Source organism: Haliaeetus albicilla, chromosome Z (genome assembly GCF_947461875.1).
Source record: "Haliaeetus albicilla chromosome Z, bHalAlb1.1, whole genome shotgun sequence".
Classification (NCBI taxonomy): Eukaryota; Metazoa; Chordata; class Aves; order Accipitriformes; family Accipitridae; genus Haliaeetus; species Haliaeetus albicilla.
The window spans coordinates 49,740,586-49,756,767 of record NC_091516.1 but is presented as its reverse complement, the minus strand read 5'-3'; the positions used below and the strand labels follow the sequence as shown (position 1 = coordinate 49,756,767).

The 16,182-nt window shown below is 37.7% G+C and overlaps 1 protein-coding gene across 2 annotated transcripts in view; it reads right to left on the bottom strand.

Annotated features, from left to right (window-relative positions):
• Window positions 1-16,182, bottom strand: part of MAN2A1 (mannosidase alpha class 2A member 1) — a 137,801-nt gene that overhangs the window by 86,788 nt on the left and 34,831 nt on the right. For both annotated transcript variants that reach the window (XM_069777163.1, XM_069777164.1), the window contains exons 4-7: window positions 10,819-10,990; window positions 8,974-9,101; window positions 7,259-7,432; window positions 4,721-4,907 (exon numbers count right to left, since the gene is read on the bottom strand). In XM_069777163.1, coding sequence (XP_069633264.1) covers window positions 4,721-4,907; window positions 7,259-7,432; window positions 8,974-9,101; window positions 10,819-10,990 — 661 coding nt within the window. The remainder of the gene's footprint in view (window positions 1-4,720; window positions 4,908-7,258; window positions 7,433-8,973; window positions 9,102-10,818; window positions 10,991-16,182) is intronic.

Genomic DNA, 16,182 nt, shown 5'->3' with positions numbered 1-16,182 from the left:
AGTGATGAGGAAAAGGCCGAGGTACTTAACGCCTTCTTTGCCTCAGTCTTTAGCAGTGAGTCCAGTTATCCCCAGGGTACTCCACCCCTTGAGCTGGAAGGTAAGGATGAAGAGCATAACATAACCCCCTTAATCCAGGAGGAAATAGTTAGGGACCTACTACGCCATCTGGACACTCAGAAATCTATGGGACCTGATGGGATCCATCCAAGACTACTGAGGGAACTGGCAGAGGTCCTTGCGAAGCCACTCTCTTATCATCTATCAGCGTTCCTGGTCAATGGGGGAGGTCCCAGAGGACTGGAGGCTTGCCAATGTGCCTCCCATTTACAAGAAGGGTCAGCGGGAGGATCCGGGGAACTACAGGCCTGTCAGCCTGACCTCGGTACCAGGGAATGTTATGGAACGGTTTGTCTTGAGAGCACTCACATGGCAAGTCCAGGATAAGAAAGGGATCAGGCCCAGCCAGCATGGGTTTACGAAAGGCAGGTCCTGCTTGACCAACCTGATCTCCTTCTATGACCAGGTGACCCGCCTAGTGGATGAGGGAAAGGCTGTGGACGTTATCTACCTTGACTTCAGCAAGGCCTTTGACCCTGTCTCTCATGGCATACTCCTTGAGAAACTGGCATCTCATGGCCTGGATGGGTGCACTCTTCACTGGGTGAAAAACTGGCTGGATGGACGAGCCCAGAGGGTTGTGGTGAATGGAGTTAAATCCAGTTGGTGGCGGGTCACAAGTGGTGTTCCCCAGGGCTCGGTGTTGGGCCCTGTTCTGTTTAGTATCTTTATTGATGATTTGGATGAGGGGATGGAGTGCACCCTCAGCAAGTTTGCAGATGACACCAAGCTGGGAGGGAGGGTCGATCTGCTGGAGGGTAGGAAGGCTCAACAGAGGGATCAGGACAGGCTGGATCAACGGGCTGAGGCCAATCGTGTGAAGTTCAACAAGGCCAAGTGTCAGGTCCTGCACTTGGGTCACAACAACCCCATGCAGCGCTACAGGCTTGGGGAAGAGTGGCTGGAAAGCTGCCCGGCAGAGAAAGACCTGGGGGTGCTGGTTGACAGCCAGCTGAATATGAGCCAGCAGTGTGCCCAGGTGGCCAAGAAGGCCAATGGCATCCTGGCCTCCATCAGAAACAGTGTGGCCAGCAGGAGCAGGGAGGTGGTTGTTCCCCTGTACTCGGCACTGGTGAGGCCACACCTCGAGTACTGTGTTCAGTTTTGGGCCCCTCACTACAGGAAAGACATGGAGTTGCTGGAGCGTGTTCAGAGAAGGGCAACCAAGTTGGTGAGGGGCCTGGAGCACAAGTTTTATGAGGAGCAGCTGAGGGAACTGGGGTTGTTTAGTCTGGAGAAAAGGAGGCTGAGGGGAGACCTTATAGCTCTCTACAGCTACCTGAAAGGGGGTTGTAGTGAGGTGAGTGTTGGTCTCTTCTGTCAGGTGGCTGGAGATAGGACAAGAGGAAATGGCCTCAAGTTGAGGCAAGCGAGATTTAGGTTAGATATTAGGAAAAATTTCTTTACTGAGAGGATTGTCAAACATTGGAATAGGCTGCCCAGGGAAGTGGTTGAGTCACCATCCCTGGAGGTATTAAAAAAATGCATAGACACGGCACTTCAGGACATGGTTTAGTGGGCATGGTTGATGGTTGGACTCGATGATCCTGAAGGTCTTTACCAACCTAAATGGTTCTATGATTCTATGCTTCCTCTTAACAAAACAACTTATTCCCATTCAAGGAAAAAAAAAATAACAAACAAACCAGCTGGTTTTTCTTGCTAGTGCGAAAAGCTAGAACTTCAGTATCCAAACATATGGACAAGAATGACATTGCAAAACAGGGCAAGTGCAACAGCAACCTTTAACCTAAGTGGTCATGAAGTGTAATTAAACAAGTACAGGCTTTCAATTAGGCTGCTGTTTCATTCTTTCCTACCAAATCCCAACTAAAGTGGCAAGGTAATGATAAATCCAACAGCTACTCATCTTAAGTTTTCAATTAAATATCTCTTCAGTATATATGTATGGCCAAAATAGTATTGAAATCAAAAGCAACTGTCCCAGCTGAGTATTCAAGATCTATGTTCAATTTGTTTTGTTGCAGCTTTAGCATTGAGGAAAAATCAGTGATCTAAACCTTGTCTCTAAATCAATCAAGTGTGTATCAAATACTTTTTTTCACATCCATGTAGTGTAGATTTCCTGTATTTTTCCAGCCTTAAAAAACAAAGCAAGCAGAGATGAGAGACAGATTAATTAGTGTGCCACAAACCTTTAACCCTGGAAAGCTTATGACATAAAGATAAGTTTTCCAATTACTTCTGGATCTCATACTTCTCATCATAACGACTGTAAAACTTGTGTTGTAACAGAGGTCAGATCACAGAAGTTTTTGGTTGCCTACTATATCCCAACCTCTTCTTTGTCATAAAACATGAGTAGTGTTTTTAGCATTCTCCAGCAAAACAGTACTTCCTACGTTTTAGTGGATTTATTTCAAACTACACTCTCAAAGTATGGTTCCTCTGTTCTTTCTGGTGTTCCAAATGTAAATAATCCAGGCCCCCAACTCAAAGACCCTGTGTTAGTTTTACTTTTCCCATAGTATTATCTACCATACTGCTGTTTCAACTCTGTTAGACATGAAAACTGTTTTTATCTACCAAAAACTGATGCAAAAGATTTAATTGCAGAGACCATATTGAGATGATGATCTCTTCAACTTGATCATACATTCACTACATACCTGCCCCATTTCTTTATTCTTTGATTTCATATGACATGGTGAAAGAACCGTTTCTTTGACAAGGTCTAATTTAGATCATTATGCAAAGGCTGCATCTTGAAAGTGCAGGGATAAATTCAGATCCAATTAAAAAACAAAAACCTTAAAAAGCATTCTGAGCAGGCCCTTTACATTATATTTATAGCCTATATGTTCCAGGTATTTGTTAAACAAGCTCTTACTCTTCTACAAATATTTGTCTCAGCTAATTGGGATACATATTCAAGATTTTTCTTTTTACAACTTTGATTTAAAGACACATGAGCTTTCTTTCACATTTGATCAGCACTGAGTGTGTCATAACGATTCTTCTATTAGCTAACTCTACTGTTCTTCTGTCACCTTCAGCTTTCATTTTTCCACTTTTCAAGGAAATGACTCTCCTAGCATCATTCCAATTTCTAACTTAAAATATGACAATTGTGATGTATTCTGTTTTGGTTTAGTTTTATCTTTGCTAAAATTTTGTAATTTAATTTTACTGACAAAGTGAAGTTTTCACGATGCTTGGCAAAATTCATACTCAGAAAAAGGACATGCAGACTTGACATGTAGACAACCAATGCATCACCATCACATCATCACTTCAAAACTTCAGCATGAAGACTAGAACCAAAAAGGCACCCTGCTATCCTTAATATATTTGTTATACTCAGCAATTTGCAACAATTGTAAACACCTACCTAAATTTCTATCTCTTGAACTTGGGGATGGTTTGAAGGCCTGAAGATAGTAACAGGACCATACAATACAACCTTTTTCTGGAAAACATTTTAGTAGGTCTATCTTCCCTTTTTTTTCTCCTCCCCCCCTTCTTCCCTGTCGTGGTTTAACCCCAGCCAGCAACTAAACACCACGCAGACGCTCACTCACTCCCCCCCACATGCAGTGGGATGGGGGAGAAAATCAGGAAAAAGAAGTGAAACTCATGGGTTGAGATAAGAACGGTTTAATAGAACAGAAAAGAAGAAGCTAATAATGATAACACTAATAAATGACAACAGCAATAATAAAAGGATTGGCATGTACAAATGATGCGCAGGGCAATTGCTTGCCACCCGCCGACCGACACCCAGCTAGTCCCCGAGCGGCGATTCCCCGCCCCCACTGGGGGCTGGCTGGGCATGAGAAGCTGAAAAATCCTTGACTATAGTCTAAACACTACTGAGCAACAACTGAAAACATCAGTGTTATCAACATTCTTCACATACTGAACTCAAAACATAGCACTGTACCAGCTACTAGGAAGACACTTAACTCTATCCCAGCTGAAACCAGGACATTCCCAAAATTGAAAAGTAGTTTTGTAAAACTGTAAACTTGATTTTTACCCATGGCAAACCAACTCAGTGTTTCTATTTGAAAAATAGAATTGAGGTTAATATGATTTCCCCCCCTCCCTGGACATGTAAAGACATAGGACTCAGAATCACTTAAAGTGTCCACTTCAGGAAACCTAGGCCACAGATTGCCACGTTTTGCAAGGATATGCCACGGAAAATATCTCGCCATTTGCAGTTACAGCATACTACACCATGCTGTCCCTGAAGTCTTCCACTGGCAGGAGACAGATCACTATATATTCATAAAATTCACAAAAATTACAGTAAACCAGTAACATGACTATAACCAGATTACTACATTCTGCCTAGCATTCAGAGATAGTAATAGTTAGACTCATGTATCATGAATTAAAAAGAAAAAAAAATTAATGCATCTTCCTTAATTATAACCTATCTTCAAATTTCACTGTAAATCAAGTTCTGAACTTATAAGCAAACACTGGGTTAAGTAATAGGTATTATTTTCCTAAAACAATTGTATTTTAAGAACTATATAAATTCACCAACCTATGTTAGATATCATCTTTGACCAGCATAATTATTTTTTTTTTTAAAGTTATTCCCTTGCAGAATATGTAAAAACTGTACCTGTGTTGAACATTTCCAGCATGAATGGCTTCTGGTGGAACTCTCCATGGACAGCTTACTCTTCCTCCAGGAAGACGTTTGAAATCAAACTGGCAGCAGATTTTTGGATCTGGACCACAAGTATGAGGAACATCATAGCTATAGAAAGGCATCATATGACAAAGGATATCTGTACTGGATCCCAAATCTGGAATTAAATACACAGAGCACACCTTTAAAATAAACGCTCTCAGATTTGCCAAAACTAAACCAGTTCCATGTTCTTAATCCAAGAATTGTATTAAAAAATCAGATCAAGACAATTCCTTGCTTTGAATAGCCATAACTGGAGTTTACCTTTGTATGTACCTTACATATAAAGAAAGAGGCTAAAAAAGAGAGGTTCAACCAAGATTGGAATGTTCCAATTAAGCACCAGCTGATTGGGAAAGACAGGAACAAAATGTTAGGGGTTTTTTTTACCCATATGAATCTCATTATTTCCAGAATTTTAGAGGTGAACAAACCACATTGTTATACTTTGAGTGAATCAAAACCAAAAACCAACCCCCCCCCCAAAAAAAACCAAAAACAAATGAACCACCCTGCTGTCATTACCTCATTAGCACAACATTTGAATTGGTTGGCTTTAGCGATATCTTAATTTCTTTAACACACAACTTCAATACATTAACAGCATGATTCTGCGTACTTGTAGATAGATTCTGTGTGCTTGTACATGGAATTCTATGCCCTTCTGAGACTATCTTTGCAATCCTAGCTTTTCCATCTAGTCAGTCCATTCCCTAAAGTTTAACCCACCATGAGCAGAGATCTACACACACCTTGTCAAGTGTTTCAAAATTTAACTTTAAAGAGAACCTGAAGTTCTCATAGAACTTACAAGAACCATAAGTTTAGTCATCTGGTAAAACCCCTAAATGCTGATTGCATATTTCCAGCACTAACAACTTAAAGTAATTTTATGTTGAAAAAAAGTGATGAATGTTATAGATGTGCCACAAACCTGGCTCCTAAGTATGTCAACAATACATATGAAAATACTCTCCAGAACCTTAACACAGCATAAGTCTTCACATTTCCAAACCAGACCTTTTGTTTAAAACCTCTTATTTTAATACTACTTACTTATTACTATAGAGATAATATTCCATAAATACATGCATTTACTTTTCAGCTACCAGAGTTCTCTTTATCGCAGGTACCACATCTACATATTATGCCAGCTGAGCATGCAGTGATCTTTCATATGTAATCTGTTTTGAAAAGCCTGCTTTTGAAGCTCAAACACTAGACCATATCATACATGTGATTTATGTATGCAACCATTATGGAAAAAGGCCTGCCAATTAATGATTCTGTACACTGAGTGGTATACACCAGCATTCAAAGAAAAATCTCTTAAGTGTCAGTATCTGACAAATTCTTGCACAGTGGTTTGTTTTCCTAAAGTCGTTTACTTGTGCAGCAGATTGCTTACTCTGAATACTCTCCTTCCTACAATTTCCAAGTAAAAACACAGAGAAACTAAAAAGCTTCAAAATCACCACCACCTTTCAACAGTAAGTACTACATATGTTTGTTTGACCCCGTATTGATAAAGTACTGACATATTAGCTTACTTTAAAAAACAGAAAGACCAAAACCTTAACTACCTATTTTCATCATAGACCTTATTGTAATGCTGGTACAGTACAAAGCAAAATGAAATATTCATATAGAAAAGTACATTCATTTACATCAGTTTGCTAAAGTATAATCACTACATTACTGAAGAAAATTTTCATACGCTATATTGTATAAACAATATCAAAAAGCAATTATATTTATTCTAAGAGTAAGGTTTTTGATGAGAATTTCATTGCAAATTAAAATGGTGAAATGTTTTTAATTTATTTCTCTGACTAACGATAACCTGCAAATTTCAAGTCCACAGAAAACTACTGTACCTAATGACACTAATTTGTCACAGCAGCTGACGAAAACTGGTTGCTTGAAAGTTTTTCCCTTAGTAAGAATATAAACAAGACAGACCTCTCCATCTTCAAATATTCACTTTTGGCATTTTTTATTTTTTTTTCTCTCCAAGAGAAATGTTCCTCCTCCTCCACTTTATTTCCACATAGTAGGAGTGGGAAGAAGAAAACAAAGAAATGAGAAAAGGAAAAAGAATACTCTACCCCATTTACTTTTTATATATATACTTGCAAGGAATGCAGGAGAAGGGAAAGTAAAAGCACAAATGAAAGTGAAGAAACAGGAAGATCAGAGCTAAAATATCAATAATACAGTTTTTATATTTAACCCCTTTCCTAAGACACAGGTACTCACATTCTCTGTTACTGAAAAAAAAAAAATCCCCAAAACTTAACCTAGATGACTTTTATTTAACAGAACTGCAAACCTAACATTTTCAAGTCTAGACTTCTCTAATTAACCTGTTCTGTAAAGATTTCCACAGTATTTATTCAAGTTCTCTCCATATTTTACCTGTGTAAATTAACAAAACAAATTGACATAAAGGAAAAAAAAACATACCCCAGTTCTGTCTCCAAAAAAATTCCAGTGTCTTCTGCATTGCAAAATGTTTTTTAACTGAGTAATGAACTCTTTGTATAAGCATATTGGAAAATCCTGTGCGTTTCAGAAGGTAGGCCATTGTTGGTGAATGCCCAAAAGGATCAATTGCCCAACCAGACTTTGGTTTTACTCCTGTTGACAAAAGAAAAAAGTAAAAAGGGAAGAAAGTTTTACTTTTCACTCAAAGAAAGCTACACCAATATAATTTAAATCAGAGCACTAAAGATAAAATTTCCAAGAAGATATATATATATATAGCTGAGTATTAAGCCTCCTGCAGAACACGCCCTGGAATTAACAAGCTAGAATTAAACAGATAAACAATTAACAGACACAAAAAAAAATCAAATGTCTTGGAAACAAGGCATTCCAACTACATAAAAAAACTGAGATTGGTATTCTACATTGTTACACTATCTCAATTGTGTGTCAAACATCTTTACATAGAATTATAATGAAACATTCTTTTTTCACTTTAAGTAGTTTACAGACATTATAATTGGAAAGGAAAGCTGAAAGAAAATAAACAGTTGGAGATGGATTGATGCTGTAGCTTGTTGAATTTTCACTGTAATTTAAATAATGTTAACCTTTGTTGGCTTTGGAACTAACTTTATTTATTTGGTTGGCAATCATTAGAATCATGTTGATTAATACTGTCTTTTCACTGAACTTCATACTAGCAAATAAAGAAGCTGTATCTAACTCTTGTTTAACTGAATCTTCAACGTGATTCCTTAGGCACATTTTTACTGTCTTACCAAAAAACCAGCAGGGAATGCATTACCCTTTTATTAGGCTTTCCCTCCCCCTATCGCTTAATTGTGTCAAGCTGTGTTTATGGAAATTGCAATCTAAGAAAAACATGGTGAAACAGCTTTTCAAAATAATTTCAGTTAATTAGATGAAGTAATGTTAACTTGATATTAAAAGCACTGTAGAAATATTTTCTATGTAAAAAGGGTTATCTCTACTTATAGAGCATTACCTCTGCTTACAGAGCTAAACAAAAAAATCCTCCCAAAGCCACCAAAACAGTTCAGCCAATATTACTGCAGTCAATAATTCCTCAAAGTTTCAAAAGTGGATGAGTCAGCCTTTTCTTTTTTTTGTGAAATATGAACAATTCTAACATTACAATGCATTTAAGTTTTATTACTACTACTACTGCTGCTACAACAACTACTACTAAATTTCATATTTACTTTTTTGAAAGACTTACACAAGAGAACCTAATGAATACACAGCCTACAGAATAGATCCAAACACGACAGGAATATCAATTTTTAAGTCATTTTAAGGCCTTTGTCATGATTTTCAAAAGACAGAAATAGCAATAGGAAACTGTGATACCAGAGACACATGATCTACAATTCAGCATGATCTAGTGTTACATTTTGTTATGCTAATATACTATACACATCTTTCATTGATCAAGACAAAATGTTATGACATAAAATTGTTTAAATACACTTCATCCAGGAACTTCTATCTGCAAACAGTAATTTCAAATACTAGACTCAATCCTATAGCGTCCAGTAAGTGGCTGATTTAATGTTTCAGGAAAGCAGAGTAAAGAGACCCTTCTAAGCACCTCAGAAATACAAAACCAACAGTATTTTCTAATTGACTTCCTGTATTAACACAGTTGAATTTTAGATCAAGCTACATACCAAGGTTCTTTTCTAGCCATTGATGTCCTTCTATCAGTTGGTCAATTAAAGCAAAATAATGAGGAGAGGCTTCATCAGGCATGACCCATCCTCCTGTTACTATTTCAAATTGTCCGTCTTTTATTAACCTGAAAAATACATAAACTGTGTTCAGAATCTTGTATATGAAAATACACTCTTAAAAATCAATTTCTGAATACCCAATAAGTGTTTGCCAGGGACACGATACCAAAAGCTAAATTCCTTGTGCTGCTTCCATCACTGGACTACGTTTCTTTAATCAAACAGGGAAAGAATGAATAGATGAACAGTGAAATTTTTAATGCCTCTGTGCAATGAAAACTACCAACTCTACTGCATGTGCCATAATACTTGATTTTTTTTTTAAATCGGGGAGAAGCGTAGTTCCTGCATGGATTACAAAAATAAAAGTGTGTGTTCCACAATACTGAAGGCCAGCTGAGTGAGATGCCTAGACATTGCACATTTCAAGCACTACTAATACCTCCCTGTCTTTGATCTACCATTGCTTTTGTTGTTTTAGAGGGGTGATAGAGCTTTGAAGTTTATTGTATCTATAATGGCTTCAGACTATCTCACTCATTAAAATGCCTTCTTGAAACAGATCACAGGATGGTCCAATCTCTCTATTAACATATCAGTGAATATAATGATCATGCTTCCAGCATCAGGTGGTCCCTACAGTTAAATAATGTAATTTCAGCACTTACACTGTACACTAGCATATAACAGTTTAATGAATTCAAGAAAGAAATGTAGTTAAGTTTATCAAAACTTAGTCACATTATAGATAATGCTCACAAGAGCAATGAAAAACATACAGCAAAAATAATCTCCAGTGCAGCTTCTCTAAGTCTTACACCAGTTTAAATAATACCTGATTCCCCTGAAGAAAGGATCCAGTTCCCTAGTGACTATCATTTACAGTTTATTGTGTTCCAAGGGATCTTTTTAATATCAAAAATCAACAGCTGTGCTATAATACTCATGCACTGAACATAAATTTTTAAATAGATGATTTTCTATGTCATTCCCAAGATTTCCAGCATTACCTAACCTTTGCAGCTGTGAGGGCCTCATAGCCTTAACGTATACTGCAACCCATGCATCTTGAAGGGGGACATGAGAAGGAGGGCTTCACAGAGATGAGCTAAAAACTGCTGGACCCTGTCTTAAAGCTAAGTAAAAAACCAAACCAAAATGAACAAAAACTTTTTGAAAACTCCAAGCTAGAACCTCACTTCAAGTTTATCCAAGCACCATGCTTTCTTGTCTCAATATCTAGGGAATCCTTTTACTCCTGCATTACATTTTGACTTATAATTTTAAAAAGAACTAAGAGCAAGGGTGTAGATTATGTACTACTTTACCGTTTAAGCAGCTGCATGTTTATAAAAAATACACATATTTAAAAACAAAAAAATTCATTTCATAATTGTGTTATAACTGAAGAAAAAATTACCACATATAAATAGCTAATATGAAAGATTATTTTTATTCCATTGTCAATACTTCAATGTGACTTCAAATAAAGCTTATAATCACAACTCTATTACAATTTGAATGACATCTTCATTGTAGTACACTGAAACTTTTAATCAATTTTTTCAGCAACTCAGTAATTCAGCTTCACTCCTCTAAGCGGATTTTTATTTTGCAACTGGAAAAAAAATGAACCAAGCCCAGAAAATCAGGACTTGAGTAGTCGATTATTTTAGCAATTCTGCATAGAAGCAAGTGAAATCTCAAGTTTACAGTGTAGCCAAATACACAAAGTCTCAGAACATGCCACATGGAAGAAAATAAATAGGTCAGTGTTCAAACCTTTTAACGGCATCCTTTTTTTGGCTATCTATTCCATCCCACCATTTTGAAAAGTAAGAAATCTCAGACCACATAAATTTTCTTCGGTTGTCTTCCTGCAGTTTTATAACCATATTATTTAAGATATGCTGTGTCTGATCTCTGAAGTAATCATCAAAAGTCTTCAGCCAACCTAAGAAAAAGGAAATATGAAATTTAAGGTGCTTTCAACAGTGTTAGAGACCTGCCTTCTTCCCACTCCCTATAAAAAGTTAAGTGAAGCATTTTCTTAAAAAGTTGACACTACATGCTGTGGATAGTTTGAAGTGCTAAACTCTCCAGGAGTTTCTTTTCACAAAGTTTAGATGTTTTATTTCCTGAACATACACATATATGGAATATTAGGCTTTCTACTTTGAACAACAGAATACACAGATTTAAAAAATGGTGAATTTTTTTTTTTATTTAAGCACCAATTAAGTAGTTGAAAAGGAAGATGTACATATCTGCAAATTGATCTTCTTTGATAACTTCCACTAGGTTTCCTCAACTCTCACATCAGGAGAACTGTAGCATCTACTAGAAGATCATCTTCCCAGCTGAAGCTCTATTCCCAAAACACACGCCCCCAACACCCCCTAATCCTTCCCTCAATATCTTATCTCTTCTTTCAAGTCATAAAGCACCCCATCACCCTACTTTATGTACAACAACTGCATGAAAATCCTTACTAGCAGCATCTTACACCTACCACCTGAGGAGAAAATTAAGAGCCACTAATGGTATCCCACAGACATTGAGGGTAAAGAAGGGGGGCAAACAAAGCAGCAGTAAGCCCTGCAGCACATGTTCAGCAACATTTATGAATGAGAGGTTTGTTAGCAATGACTGAGAAAAGAAATATGTTGTAGCTGCATCCCTCCTTAGAAAAGATATCAGTGAGATGCAGAGTAAAGGAAAAACCAAATTTAACCACATACTCAGACCTCACAGTGCAGAGTCTTCCATGAAATTCTTTAACCTCTTCCTAAAACCTTGCATGAGAACCATGCATCCTCCTTCCCAGAACCTGGAAGGGGTATGTTCTTTCTGTAACTGTAACTGGGAAAAAGCAGAAGATAAACCTGTCTACTTAATACAAAAGTGGTATATTCCCACTCTTCATACCAGCTCTTGTCATATACGAGCATTTTCATTTAAGTGCTCCCAAAAATGACTCAGCAGTACAGTTTTAGGAAGTATCCTATACAACAGAGTAACTACTGAAGAATGCAAGTGATGTTATGAATTATGTTATGAATACATCCGCATTTTAAGATTTTCTGAAAGCTTCCACACAATGTGAGGATTGTACTCCAGACAAATACAATCTAGTGACTCCACTCTGATTTACCAGTTCTGTTCTGCAGAGGCACTGGCATTCTAGCACAATGCCAGTCTGCTTATAAGAAGATACAGGATTAGGCTGTTCTGGAATTAAGTAATATTGTTTCGAGTCAGATATATAAATGCAGAAAATTTTAGTATTAAAAAAATAATTTTTAAGTCCAATAAAAGAAAACCACTTTATTATTGAATAGAATGAATATTAATTCATAAATATTTTAAGGATAAAAATTAAATTACATTCATCTATGAAGGACCGAGAGACAGCGAGAGACTGGCAGCCATTTTGTCTCAAACAACAAAGTAGGTAGCTGCAAGCAGCCGAAAGAGGACATGCCCAGCAGAGGTGGGGTAGTGAACTGTTTCCAGGAAGTTTTCTAGCGGTTGCACTTCAGACATTTTGTCACAGGTTCAGAGTTTTGCCATGGGCCCTTACCACAGCACTTGTGTAAACAAGTTAAATGGGATAATGAGGCATCAGCGACATCCCCCCGCCCCCCAAGAACTTTCGAGAAAACCCCACAACGCATGCAGCAAGGGCTCTTGGATGAGGGTATAAAGGGGGATGGGGTGGGGGGTGGAGATGAACCCCAGAGGTGCCCCCACTGCCTGAGGAATCCAGACAGCTACTACCGAGACTCCTTCTTCACTGGATACAAGGGTGGTGATACTTACCTCTCCTTTTTTCTCTTTATTCTCTCTCTTATCTCTTTTCTTCCTCCTACCTTGCTGTTAGGAATACTTTGCTACGGTGTCAAGTTTCTTATTTGAAATATCTGCTACGCCAAATTTAGCCACACTTGTGTTACAAGTCAACGTCAAATAAAACATATTTCAAGCATTTAGGAGCTATTGTCATGGCTCCTGCCCTGGGATTCGCCAAGGAAAACGGAGTGTTAAAATTTTCCCTGTCCCTCATGAGTCATTGTTGTGACTCCTGCGTGTGGCTACCGACTATCTAAAAGATCACCTCCCCCAAGCCCACCAACTGGGGCAGAACAGCATCTTAAGTAGAAATGCAGAGTTGATGTAGTTTGACAATATGCACATTCTTTCCCAGTCCACATCAAACTGTTAATTACATTTCAAATAAAGAATCTTGTAATTAGGAATAACCACTAGACACTGGCGCACTCTTACTTTGGTTGCGCTACTTTTAGGTTGCACTCTCACTTTGTAAAGGTCAAAATTTAATAAAGTATTCAGAAACAAAAACACCACAAATTTCTAAAAAACTTCCTTTTTTACTTTGCAAATGTGGAAATAAAACTATAACACTCCAGAGGAAAAGTACTAGCTCAGTAACTTTTTTTTCAAACAGATGTTTAGCATCTAAAAGAATCATCACACCTGATATAAGTTTCCATACAGATAGAACCCTAGGGTCTAATCTAATCTATCTTAAAGGGAAAAAATACATTTTGTCAAGACAGTTAATATGAGGGCTAAAAATCTAAACATAAAACACACTTTCTTTAGAGGCGTGGAAACAGCCTAGTACAAAAAAGTTGACAGTAAATTACTATTACACAATAGTTCCATGAAGACTGAAAACAGAAAAGTGATGAATAAGCAGAATTTATTTTCCTTTTGTGCTGTTCTTAAACAAAATTTGTTGTGATCTCTGCCTATTTCAGTAAGTGTTTTTTTAATGGAAGCTATCACTCGAATTGAGATCACATAACCAATTAATCTTTTTCAATGCTTATTTACTTTTCAACAAATCAAAGAACTATTTTACTGATATTTACATAAAAAGATCCACATGTAGCAGACTACACATTCACAAATATTTACCCGGAATTTCTTCTGCAAGAGACAGTATCATGCTAGCACACAACTAACGGAGGATGAGCTAAAACTATCCTATGTTTTTCCTACACAGAAATATATCATCATAATAAACTATTTTAGCATATTTTTACATTGCAGCAATAAAAGCAAACTTACACTGAATTAGTCTTCTTAAACATTCTTGAAAAACTTAACAAACCAACCTAAATAAAGAAGCACAGAGCTAAATGACAAAGCAGCTGGCATAAGAATACATTATGATGTAGGAAAAGCAGTGTTACAATTAGGGGTAATTTTGTTTTAATATAATTCAGTTTGTTAAGCTATAGAGGAAGGGTATAACATGATTAACACTCTGAACTTAACGCACTTCAGAAAGTCCTAGAGCAAATATTTACAAGTATTCACAGAATCAGTTGCAAGCCAGCATAAAGTCCTCTGAAATTTAATTACCATGCATCTCGAGTCTTGCACGTAAATATATTTATTTCTGACTAGAATAGAATATTTTCAGTTGGAAGGGTTAACAATCTTCTAGTCCAACTGCCTGACTAAAGCTGATCAAAAGTTAAAGCATGTTATGCAGGGCATTGTCCAAATGCCTCTTAAACACTGACTGGCTTGGGGCATCAACCACCTCTCTAGAAAGCCTCTTCCAGTGCTTGACCACCCTCTCAGTAAAAAAAATGTTTCCTAATGTCCAGTCTGAACCTCCCCTGGCACAGCTTTGAGCCATTTCCAGGTGTCCTGTCACTGGATCCCAGGGAGAAGAGCTCAGCAGCTCCCTCTCCACTTCCCCTCCTCAGGAAGCTGTAGACAGCAATGGGGTCACCCCTCAGCCTCTTTTTCTCCAAACTAGACTAACCAGAAGTCCTTAGCCGCTCCTCACAGGACATGCCTTCCAGCCCTTCCACCACCTTGGTCGTGCTCCTCTGGACACATTCAAGGACCTTCACAACCTTCTTAAATTGTGGGGCCTAGAACTGCACACGGTATTCAAGGTGAGGCCGCACCAACACTAAATAAAGCAGAAAAATCCCCTCTTTTGAACAGCTGGTTATCCTGTGTTTGATGTACCCTGGGACGTGGTTTGCCCTCTTGGCTGCCAGGGCACACTGCTGACTCATGCTGAGCCTGCTGTCAACCAGCACCCCAGATCCCTTTCTGCAGGGTTGCTCCACAGCCACTCCTCTCCCAAGTTATACTTGTGCCCGGCATTACTCCATCCCAGGTGCAGAATCCAGCATTTGCTTTTTTTAAATTTCATACCATTGATAGCTCTTAATTCCATAACTTGCACAGGCTGTCCAATTTTGTGTGGAGCCATAAAGATGAAAAAAAAATTATCAAAAGCTGAATAGAACCATGAATAAATTAATTTACAGTTGCTAGCTATAAGTCTATTACTACAGACTACCACATTAAATGTATTATTTCACATCTCAGTCCCTAATATCACATAAGAATCTAGTACAACTTAAGTTCATTTTTGTGCTTATCCACAAACTAAGAATTTGTTCCCAAGTCGAAAGAAAAGGTCTACCAGTGTATTTGCATCAGGAAACTTTACATACAACTACAGTTTACGCATGGAAAAAGTGCAATAGTTTAAAGCTGCAGTTACCAAAACTAAATATACTAATATCAGCAAAGTAACATTTGTTGGTTTAAATCTACATAAGGACCTTTATCAATATAAACATGTAAACAAGAGAAAAAAATACTATCTTTAATGTCAATACGCTTGTCTGGACTTAAGTATTCAGGAGCTTGCAGCTAGTTTCATTTTCTGCCAGCACACGTGATAGCGATATAGGGTACACACTGCTAAGCTGCTTGCCTTTTGATTGCCTCACTCATGTTTGTCCTCAAAAGTGTGGAAACTTGATTTCCACCCCCACCCTCCCCCGCCGTGACATTTATCATCATCATGCAGTGGTCCTTTTTTAATTTTTCTTTTCCCCACTTTGATAATGTAAATTTTCTTGGGTCAACAGCAGACTCTAAGAATTGTGTCCAAATGTCAATGCACTCCATTGCTATGCAAAAAATCCTGAAGCATTTCATTAACTGATTTGCCACTATTCCTGTCTACGCTTTCCAGTCCAGTTTCCTTCTTGAAGCTCTACCAACTAATTGCACTAAAGAAAGGTATTCTTGTGTTTTAGCACAGTTAAAACACAGTTGTAGAGACACAGGCAAAGT